This window comes from Leptonotus elevatus, chromosome 11 (genome assembly GCF_054856555.1).
Source record: "Leptonotus elevatus isolate MCC_2025b chromosome 11, RoL_Lele_1.0, whole genome shotgun sequence".
NCBI lineage: Eukaryota > Metazoa > Chordata > Actinopteri > Syngnathiformes > Syngnathidae > Leptonotus > Leptonotus elevatus.
In genome coordinates this window covers 14,571,042-14,582,706 of record NC_141249.1, presented here as the reverse complement: position 1 = coordinate 14,582,706, position 11,665 = coordinate 14,571,042, and the positions used below count along the sequence as shown (strand labels likewise).

At 41.4% G+C, this 11,665-nt stretch overlaps 1 protein-coding gene and 1 long non-coding RNA gene across 4 annotated transcripts in view; one reads left to right on the top strand and one right to left on the bottom strand.

Moving 5' to 3' along the window:
• Nucleotides 1-1,685: 1,685 nt before the first annotated feature.
• The window catches only part of rgmd (RGM domain family, member D), a 17,820-nt gene continuing 7,840 nt past the window's right edge, over nucleotides 1,686-11,665 (bottom strand). The window contains exons 3-5 of one of the 2 annotated variants that reach the window (XM_086090294.1): nucleotides 10,913-11,061; nucleotides 6,802-7,313; nucleotides 1,686-3,359 (exon numbers count right to left, since the gene is read on the bottom strand). In XM_086090294.1, coding sequence (XP_085946420.1) covers nucleotides 2,661-3,359; nucleotides 6,802-7,313; nucleotides 10,913-11,061 — 1,360 coding nt within the window. In that variant the 3' untranslated portion in view covers nucleotides 1,686-2,660. Of the gene's footprint in view, nucleotides 3,360-6,801; nucleotides 7,314-10,912; nucleotides 11,127-11,665 lie in introns of those variants that run through there. The other variant, XM_086090293.1, reaches the window with a different exon arrangement.
• The window catches only part of LOC147165970 (uncharacterized), a 25,883-nt gene continuing 24,398 nt past the window's right edge, over nucleotides 10,181-11,665 (top strand). For both annotated transcript variants that reach the window (XR_015096572.1, XR_015096571.1), the window contains exons 1-2: nucleotides 10,181-10,324; nucleotides 10,420-10,533. This is a non-coding gene — a long non-coding RNA (uncharacterized LOC147165970). The remainder of the gene's footprint in view (nucleotides 10,325-10,419; nucleotides 10,534-11,665) is intronic.

Sequence of the window (11,665 nt, the reverse complement as noted above, 5' to 3'; positions counted from 1 at the left end):
AAACAGGATTTCATGTCACTTTACTTTTCAAACTCCTAAACAAGCTGGCAATTTAAAAAAAATAAAGGATTTCGGGCAGGCAGTTTGAGTTAGGGTAGTTTTTACCCGTCTCAGGAGACGGCCATTTTGCCACTTGCTGTCGACTTAAAAATGACATCACAGCTGCTCAGGGGGGGGAAAAAATGAATATGCGAATCTGCAGGTGCCAAATCACAACGATGCAAGGGCCCATTGTACTTACTACCTTTTGCGTTTAGCATTCATTCAAAGCAACATTATAGAGTGAACTAGACAACGTACAATTTCTGCAGAAATTGCGTGGGAATGCTGAAAAGCTGAATGCTAAGATTTAAATACATGTGCTTATAAAGTCAATTGAAAGATAATCGACTAAAGTACTAAAATGTGGTCTAAGCAAGATTTGAACCCAGGTTCTCCGTGGTGGAAGGCAATTGCTCTTACCACTTGACTTCATGGAACTTTTTTCCCCCCAAATATCTTTACACTAGCCTTTTTATTTGACCATTTATGACTGAAGCATCTTAGATTAAAATTTCAGTTGTTCACAATGGGTACTCGTGCAAGCCTCTGGCCAATAGTTTTCAGACTGAATTAGGGTTTGAATTTTCCACCCTCCGTCTGCGGGTGTGACGAAGAAAGGTATGGCAGTTGTACCGTCGCTTGCCTTCGATGCAGGCAGCGTGGGTTCGCTTCCCCCACCCGGGAGACCACGTTTGTGTGTGTGTGAGTGCATATAAATAAATATGTGCAGTTTCATTTTTCATCAACCGGTGGCAGTAGCAATTCAAAATGGAATATTCTAAGTTCAGTATCTTTAAATTGAAAAAAACGATTAATCGTTTTTATTCCATGTTGGAGGCAGAGGCAAATGCTTGTTTGCCTCACGGCAAATGGTAACTCGCAAATATTAAATCCGTTAACCTGGCTATATGAAAAATGTAAGTGCATGTTAAATGTGTCTGAAAACTTCATATTAGAAATGATAAGAGATGAAAACACTTGCTAATAGCTTCCTTTGTTTTAGTCTAGCAATATTAGCAATAGGTGAGAAAGATTGCGCAGTGTCAGGTGAGGCTCCGCTGTTCGCTGCCTCACTTTGTGTCTCGGCTATATATTTAAATAGAAAAATTGCAGGTTTAACAATTTTCTCCGTTGTATTAAAAAAGAAAATTATTAAAAAGCAGAGACTACAGAGTTAAAATTGAGAAAAAAATTGGCGTCAGTTTAGTGATTTTCTTTTATGAGGTATCTGATGTGATGTTATTACTATATATATATAATGTAACAAAAGACTTGCCCAATGACAATTTGTACTGTAAACGACCAGTGCTGCTGGATTTTAAGCTCCCCTGCCCTATTTGAAGTCAAGCTTTCAGGTCTTATGGACTGAGGACCCCATCAGGACGCAGTAAGAACTACAAAAAGGTATTTTCAAGTTACATTTTCCATGTTTTACATATTAAGTGGCGTTTAAAAGGTCTTGACCCAAACACTAATGATTTTTTTCCCCAAAACTTAAAGCAGGAAATGCAATGTCACGCTCTCCCTGGAAGGAGCGAAAGAATAACGCGAGAGGACTCGCTGCGTAAATGTATGTGACTCACGTCACGCCTTCCCCTTTCAATGAATCTGAAAAAAAAAAAAAGAAACAAACAGGGAAACAATTTAAGCGTGTCTAACACTTTAATATGTAAAATTACATATGGAACAAAACATTAGTTTATTTACTAAAATAGCCTACAGAACACAACCAACGCAACACATATTACAGTTAAAACTATACATCAGCCAATGTACACAATATGAAACACATATATATACACTCTTAATATATTATTATTATATAAAGATTTTTTTTTTTTCTTAACCTTTGAAACTGGAAGGCAAACAGCTTGGAGAAGGGAGCGTTTCACAGATGACCTCACACGTGTGTATGATGTACGGTGGATAGGTAGTTTTTACATAAAGTTGTTGGAGCTTGTGTATTTATTAGCATGCCACGTTGTGAAATAACATTTAAATACACAAAACATGCTATTGGTACTGTAAGTGCTGCTGCGATGACTGGAGACACTGCATGGCGGAGTATGACAAAGATGGTGTGAAATGTTTATATTTACAAAAACTGCCGATAGCAACAAATGACAAAATGACAACAACAGATTCCAAAATGTGACCTCGGTGCTCGTTCCTCACGGCGGTGATGCTTCCACCTGTTTTTTTCTACGGATGAGGATTAGGGCCAGTGAAGAGAGAGGGAAAAAAAAAAGGTTGGCAGGTTTCTCACTCAGAATTCTGACTTATGGCTATAATATTAGTGCGGATAATAGTAACACTAATAAAGTCAGAATTCTAAGATTAAAGTCAGAATTCTGACTTTAATCTTAGATAACAAATAACTAGAGCTGCAAAGATTAATCAAAAAAATGGATTAAAAAAAAAAAGACCAAAGCATTAACAACACAAACATGATTTTGTGCAATATGAAACACAACAGCAAACTTTAAAGTTCAAATTCTGAGATTAAAATCTGAATTCTGAGATTAAAGTCAGAATCCTGCCAACCTCTTTCTCTCTCTCTTCACTGGTCCTAATCCTCATCCGTATTTTTCCATATAACTTTATTTGTTATTTTATTTTTACAAAAGCAGCACAATGAGGAGTAGGAGTGTGAGAATAGAAGCCGGTTCGTTGACGGCGGCTGTCTGCGGCACCCCTCGGTTGTGAAGACGCGGACTCCTCGGGGAGTTCTGCCTGAGTTTGCTGGGCGGCAGCGCTTTTAAATCCTCCAGGGCCCCGTACGCCGCCATGGAGAACTCCGGGTCTCCCGTGGTCAGCAAGTCAAACACGCAGGACTGGAAGTAAACGTCCTCCACCTGCAGAGTCTCTCGACACCTGGCGGTGGCTCTCTCCACCGTGTAGACCTGGTGAGGGGGCCGCAGCGGGCCCAGCTCGGTGGCGGCGCCCGGCTGCCGGTGCTGCTGGCTCTGGCGGCCCAGCGTGTGCTCCTTGATGAGCTCGTTGCGCGGGCAGCCGTGCAGGCAGAGCTGCAGGCCGCCGTTGTCCTCGGAAAAGTCCAGCGTGTCCTCGGGCATGCGGATGGCGAAGGTCAGGTAGCTGCCCACGCGCCGCACGATGATGGATGTGCCGATGTAGCGCGCCTGGATCTTCACCTGACGGCTTGCTCCGGAGCCGCCGCGCTCCGTGATGGTCAGGCTGCCGCTCGAGCCGCCGCCGCTGCGAGTGCCGTCCTGAAAGGCCAACGGCAGGTCATCCGTGGTGGCCTGGTACACTTTCTGGTCCGTGCAGCCGTGGTACGACTTGAAGATGACCGTGATCTGGAAACAGTCAAAAAAAAACAAAATATAGTAACTAGAGCTGCAAACATTAATGGAATAAATCGATTTAAAAAAACAACACAAACGTGATTATGTGCAACATGTTACACAACAGCACATCTACAATTGTCAACTCAAAATAACGTATCGATGTTAGCTAATTTAATATAGCCTAAAACCTGCTAGCCAGTTAACAGCCAGCTCTATACACTCATTTGCTGACACCCACGTCACTCACAGGTCGGGCCCGCCGTCGTTTTTCAGCCATACATGCTTAAATCACAGAAACTACAATATAAATTGACTATAGCAACGCCAAGTGGACAAAAATAATACAAGCACCGGTATAAAACAATTTTACTCGATTAATTGTTGACATAATCTGTAGAATACACAATTCTAGAAATATTTGACAGCTGCCAATACCAGCAGTACTTTTTAGAGGTGCAACAATTAAGTCAATTAAAATTAATCAATCATTTGTGATAATCGATTAATCGTTTAGATACTTTTTTTTCATCAAAAATGAACCAAATCCTCAGAATTTCGCAACAGTAAATCTTCGCCAATGTTTGTTGTCCTCCATGGTAGCAGAATGTTTATCTTTGTGTTGAATCAAAATAAAACATTAGCTTTTACTTTGGAAAACAATGATTAACATTTTTGCCCATTTTATGGACCAAAGTAGTAACTGGATCATAATGAATTTATGTTTTATGCACTGTTAACTTGAAGTATTGTCCAGTTTTTTTTTTAAAAAAAGGGGTGGAAATTAAACCACCACCAATAATTTATCAATTAATCGACAAAATAACTGACAGACCAATCAATTATGAAAATATTTGTTAGTTAAGGCCACAGTACTTCATGTTTTTTTTTAATGACTAAATATGCCTCAACTAAAGGTAGAAAATGTAAAGCTTGCAAGAGCACTTGAATCGGGCCATCTGGCAATTGTGAAAGCAAACAAAAAATGGTTCAAATCCTCTCAAAAGCCGAAAACAGAATGGCTGAACTGGCAAAAACTAATATATATATATATATATCAATCAAAATCAATTTTAGCAAACTAATCTACCAATAGAACAGGAAAATATGACTTGAAATACGTTAACATACTGCAGCTCGCTTACACTTATATAATGATGCTATTCCTTGTCCTCAATGAATCAACTGCAGGACCATGATGGCCACACGGTGGCGGCAGAGAACCAAACATGTCAATCCAATTGGCTTCCTTTTCCTGGGTGAAATCCTCTCCAACCAACCCTCCATCCATTTGGCCCCAAATTATTTTCAAAACAACAATGACCAGCATGTTACATGAGCCACTAAACCCCCAACCCCCCCCCCCCCCCCCCATCTACCCCCACCCCCACAAGTCAGTCAGACTGTCGTGCCCTCGTTTGTGCGAGCACTGACAGTGATTTGTATTCCAGCTGAGCTCTGAAAACGAAATAAACAAATCAGGAGCTCCCGAAGCGGCCGTTTTCCTTAAAAGTACCTGACAAAGCGCCCGCCCCTGTTACGTTTCCACTTTCGGAAGGGATACTGTACAATGATGGATGATTTCCTGTCTCGAGTCTGGCAAGTTGAAACCAACTCAGGAGGCGCTACAGTATGGCGGTAATGCGGGCACTGGCAGAGATTTCACCTCCACTCACTTTCAGCTTGGCATCAAAAACACAAACACGAGCAATACTTTCATCTTGCGCGACTCGTTTCCAATTGCATGCGTTATAGCAAAAAGGAGAAAAGGTCACGTTTCTTCAGCGAAAAAAGTTTCAGGTGTAAATCTAGTGTTATTTCTTTCATGAAAGACACTCCTTTCCAATTGGTCTTCTATTTTTCCGCATGATTCCATATTTACACAAAAAGTGCCAGGCTAATTACTTGAGCAGAGGGGTGACAAAAACATTCCAGATTGCGGCGGTGGAGAATGTTTGAGTGAGCGTTAATCACAACCATATGACCACCCATGTGTTAAAGGTAGAGCGCTCAAGCATGTCAGTGATTCAACGCCAGTGAAGGACTCGCACTCCTCTCCCTACCCCCTTTCTCTCTTTCTTTCTTCCTCCACCCCCCCGCCGCCGCTCCGAGACGGCAGGAATGCCGCGGAGACTTGAGAGGCACCGTGGAATGACGATTAACTTCACATGTTTTGGTGCTTAATGGTGAGGCTTGAGCTAGCACGCTAACGTTCCATAACATAGACGCCCATGCTAGGAATGATTTTGGAACAAACTAGTTGCTCAAACTCCAGTAACTATTTCTTTTTTTTATTATTATTATTAGTTTTTGTTTTTCAATAGGAAATTGTTTTGAGCCTCTCTTAACTTCTTCTGTGTCGAAATGAGCTGCCTGTTATAGTCAACATGCGTGTAGCCTTTAGCACAGCGTTCTTCTTTAGCCTAATTGAGCTAGCTAGCTAATAAAGCTATCCTCAATGTTATGCCCATTCCTAGTTGTAATATCACTCGTGATAAGACCAGTTATCGGCACAAATATTCAGCATTTTGACAAATATCGACATCAGCCTTTAAAAAAAACTAACAAATCTGACAGCCAATAATAGATCAATTTAAAAGCGTGTTAACGTCAGGGAACTATATAAAATACTTAAAAACCTTCTGTTTTTGTTTGAAATGAAACCCAAGATAAGTGAAAATTTAACATTAAAGATATTTTTTTATTTTTGAAAACTTTATTAACTATAGAACACAATTGGGAGGTATTTATGTATTTCAAAACAAAGATGCCGATTGTCTAAGATACTTAAAAGTTGATCAACAAACATATGCCAAAAGTTATTTCAACAAAATTACTAGTTGGAGTTTGTATTATTTTTTGCATATCGGCTCCAAATATCGTTTATCGGCCTCCTCGATTACAAATGATCGGTCGGGGTGGGAATCTTTGACTGTCTTACGATTCGATTTGATTCCGATTTTTGGGTCTGCGATTCCATTCACAATCCATTTTCAATTCAGAACGATTTTGGATTCAAAATGATTTGATTGACAATTATTTCCGTTTCAATTTATAGATGTGCAAAGAATCGTCATGATCTACTTCAGTATGACTCACTAACGCTAATTAGCGCGCTACTCGCGACACTTTTATCACTCAAAAGAACGGCTAGTCATACAAAATGCTTCAGGAAAAAATTAACAGTGTATCCGTAGAACCACACTGCCCCTAAGTGGCCAAATCATGTACAACATGAACAGCGCTTCCAATAAAGGCACACACACAAAGGGAAGACAGTATAAAATTATTTAAATAAAATCGATTTTGGGACATTTAAAATCGATTGTGAACCGTACTAAATGAGAATCGCGATTCTTATCCGAATCGATTTTTTGGCACACCCCTAATGATCAGTATTGGTACTGAAAAAACATATCGATCTATCTCTCCATAGCACACAGACTATCCTTACCTTGCTGGTCGCAGTGGCGCTGGAGCCAAGCACGACGGGCACGTTGGTCACCTGCACGGACAGGAAGCGGTTGTCGATCAGAGGCCACGCCCCTTCCACCTTGCAGGTCTGAAACTCGTCCCGGAAAGTCCGTAGGTGCGGGTCTCCGAATAATCCACAGTGGGCGTACTTCTTCTGCTGGCCGCCCGAACCGGCGGCGAGAACCCGGTTCTCGTAGTTGCACAGCTCCGACACGACCGGCCGGGACGTGCTGGGGACCTTGGCGGAGGACGTGGGTCCGTCGCTGGAGCAGTTGTGCTGAGAGAATAGCTCCTTGATGCGGAAGACGGCCGAGTGGTAGACCAGGTCACCACGGCAACTCCGGGCCTGCCGTCGGGTGCAGAGGGCGTAGGCCCGCAGCGCGATGCAGTAGTCCAAGTCGGACGGCGCGTCCTCCTGCAGGCCGTTTGAAGGCGAGGTAGACGCCACATACTCAGCATTGCAGCGCTGGATGCGACACTGCTGACAATAAACTGGAAAACAAAAGCAGAACCATGAGCACTAAAGAGATAACCAAGATATTTGTATCTTCGTCCTCTGCCAAGGCCAAACATTCGTAAAAAAACAAAACACAATCCTACATATTTATGACTGTTATTCAAATTCAGGAATTTGGCTTTGTTCACTGGATTATGGTGAAATAATTCATGGTTTAATAAATAATTAGGGCTCCAACTATTATTTTAACAATTCATTAATCTAATTATTTTTTCGATTAATCGAATTCAAAAATGTTCACATTTCCAAAATTTCTAATTGACAGTGCAGAAAATGCAAAAATATAAAGTGATTATGATTCACTTCCTGGTTTGGTAACATCCATGAGAACATTGTTTTCCAAAGTAAAAGCGGAGGTTTGCAAATGTCTTATTTCGATTAAACCAAAAAATAATCAATCTGCTTTCATGTAGAAGTAAAGAAATCTGAGAATATTTCAATGCAAATGTTTTGGACAATTTTAGTTTAAACAAAGTCTCTAACGATTAATCGATTATCAAAATAGTTCGTGAATAAGCGATTAATTGTTGCAATTTTTTTAATAATGCTGCTGTGGCTGTAGTGCAACTTTCCAGTGCCTACATAAGCATCCAATTCTTAACTCAATGGATTATCATGCCCGTGCCTTATACATGCATTATTTACGCAAACAATTCTCAAAAAAATAAACACAAAATGACCCCTTTCTTGGCACTTGGAAAAAACCAACAACAATGAAAATGATCCCAACCCCAATATCATTCCACTGAATCGACCAAATTCATAGATTGTTATGCCCACCTGATCAGATCAGTACTTGAAAAGTCTCCACGATCACCATCAAGTCATTAAAACCTGAGCCTACGAGTTTCCAAAATGTTCTTCAAACGAGCCCTCCCAGAAATATAGCAAGCAGCCTGTGTTGGTTATCCTGAGGGTGTTGAACGTGGTTTGGCTGCTGCTGAGATATTTGAGGTCCATTAAAATACACTACACGGCACACCAGGGTTTGGCGTATGGTGGTCAGATAACATGAGGGATATCACTCAGGGCCATTCTGCTTGGGAACTTAAAATTGGAGTCTTACAGAAAAATGATCTCTCTTAAGGGAGTGGGGGTAGAAAATAATACATGCAAACATCCATTTTTGGAGGGTTTGCCTTACAACTCAAATATCAATAACTTGAATGTCACTCAGAGCATTGAAAAAAAAAATACAATATATTCTATACATTCTTTTCAAGGATTCAAAAATGCTGCCCAATGGTTCGCCGTGCAATATTTTCATAGCCGACGTGTTCTTCTTTAGACCACAAAGGTTAAAGTGAATCAACAGCACCTCTACTGGTTGGAGCCTAGTAGTGCACACCCTTTTGTCTTTGCCATGTGTCATGACATGATTAATCAACAATCAATTCTAAAGAAATCGACCAATTCTTAACGATGAAAAAAAATTGATTATCATGCCCCTGCCTAATCTATGCATTATTCACTAAGAAATTAACACTCTCACAATGTTTACAATTTACACAATTGATTCTCCTTGGCCCATGTACCTCCACTCCAACTTATTTTAAAGACATATCCATTGTGTTCATTGCTTTGCAAGTTTACAGTATTAATGGCTTGGAAATATTAAGCTAAAAAAAAAAAAAGTTTGGGAAACCCTGACCGAGATAATCAATGACAACATAACATGTCATCAATTTCCGCCAAAGCTCACATCTTGGCCATGACACTATCAACCCTGTCCATGGGAATTTTTCGCACCACCAGATCTTCCCTTTCACAGAGGTGTGACTCTGTGTGAGTGGGGGAGGGGGAGTGACAGATGATTAATGCACGTCACCGCCGCAGCACTTCAACACTAGCCCTGATAAAACAGAGATGCGGTGAATGAGGTCAAGCTGGAGGCATTCAACATCCCTCCTTGGAATTCCAACCGGCCTCGGCTGCCTCGTATCGGGGTCAGCAGAGTCTGCCCTGATTGACACCCTCTGACAATCATCGCCATGAGAAACCATCCGCTACGGTTCATCTCCTCAAATGACCACACGAGCTTCATCTGGTACAACAAGTTTGAGGACCAGAAAGAATCTATTTAGCACCCAACATGGTCATTTCGGAGGTCACAACAACCACAAAGAGATTGTTATGATCACTAACTAATCGGTCATTAGGAATGAATCAATGTGTCAAAATTGGTTGCTGATTAGTCACACTTTGAAGCAATGGAGGCAAATGACGTGCTCTACTTGGCTGCAACCAGCAGCGACTGTTTATTCAGCCTGTTTTGCTGTTTAAAGCAGGCAAAGATGACGTCAGCTATGAGAAGTTGGGCTCCATCCACACACCTCCAGCGATCAATTCAAATATGTACAAATATATCCATTTTGTATATGGTTGAAGCCCTACCGTCTTATCAGAAAGCCGCGACCTTTACAAACATAGTATAACAATTTATCGATGGCTTGAAAATTTTTCCCAATTTCTCATGGAGTTTTAAATGAAGAAACATGATTAATTGATTTACAAAACTTTCCCACATACTTTAATATACTTAAAAGTTTGGGTGTCACTTCCAATCACTTTATGTACCATATTTCTATAGACAGTTTCACTGCAATACTTGATGAAACACGAGAAAACTAAAAAAAAAATTTTGAATAAAATAAATTTCAACCTGTGGAACCAAATAGACGTTTTGTGTATGTGTCCCAAGTAGTATTTTCACAATACATAGAGGATTTAATATAAACTTTTCACATTCTCAACATACAAACAAAATGATGAAGTAAAGCTATGACTTTGGGGGGGAATTAACAACTATACATCTTTATCCCTCTGAGACACCGCTTTGTGGTCAAGTAGCGGTTTGGTTTCTCGTGTCGTGCCAAACAACTCAACACTGGACACCCCCTCCATCTCCTCTATTCATGGCAGCTAATAAAATTAATAACTCGAGCACTAAAATACCGTCGGTGCGACTTGCTTCGACGACAAGATGGTATACACGTTCCAGTCGCCTTTTGTGTCTCAATTAGCCTCGTTTGCTGCTTTAAAAACGTCAAACTTTTGGTGTGTTTTTTTTTCTTTCGACAGCTTGCTGGTTGCTCGTGAGCGACGCTAGCTAGCAGCTAACACCCCCTCCCACACAAAAACTTCGCCAAATTGGGTTATAAGTTCAACGGCGATGTTAATGTTGACGAGAACGAGGTATGTGGTTAAAAGATGCTGTGGTTTATTTGAGAGCATTTCCGACATTTCCGTGTTGTCTGAAAGAGGAGGCAAAAGTTGAGGTAACTCAACTCACGCTGCTTGGCTAGCAAAGTGAAGGGTAGGGGTACTTTGTCCCCGCGGTGGGCTCACAACTTTTTTTTTCTTTTTTTTTCCCCCCACCGCGATTGTTTAACGCCAATAATTAAAATAGTTGCAAGCCAGAGAAACATGCGTAAGTATCAGTCGAGCAAAACAACGCAAGGAAACATTCGCAAGTTTTCGTTCCGGTGGAGTGCAGCGGAGCGCAGCCGCTCCGCACGCCGGACTGGGAGTGGAGCAGCACGGATTTGGCCGCCGGTTCGCACGCACCACTTACCTGGTGGATAGAGTAGCGAAATGACAACCATGGTCAGCGTTACACAGTCCCAAAGCTGCAGCTTAGCCGTGATCTGAGGTCCGCTTCTCCCCATGCCAATCCATTCAGTTAGAATGGAGTTCCTCGACTGCTTCTCATCGACGCTGCGGCTGCGGGGGGAATCAGAGCAAAATTCGTCTCCCTCCCCAAGCGCTGTCATTCAAAAGGGGCCCCTGTCTTCAGGGCGGTTCTGCGGGGAGGGGTTTCCAGTGGAGACTGGGGGCCCCGAGGTGATGGTTGGCCAATGGAGGACTTCTTCTTTTTTTTTTTTGCTAAACACTTGATATTTACATGCAGTGGCAATTTACTTGGGGGGTGAGGGACATTGCAAAAGTGTTTCATGGTGTGAGATGGTAATTGGGGAATTAGTTTGCTGAGCAGTGGTGGGCACTGGGTAAAGAAGCCAAAAATGTATAGGCCTACTCAAGTACAGTTTCTCTTGAATAGTAGGACTTGAGTAAAAGTAAAAAGTAGTCCTCCAAATAATTAGGTAAGACTAAGTATTCCGTGGAAAGTACTGAGTAACTGGTGTTTATTGCTAAACAACATCACTTTTACCTACATCCATCAAGTTGTCCTTACTGAAGAACCAGTAATAGGCAATTTAAATGCTGGAAGGGGCCACAATTTTTCATCAGTGTGACCTGGAAGCCACATACGACCACACACTTCCTAACCAGATGAATGATTAAAAAAAAATATATCGACTCAATA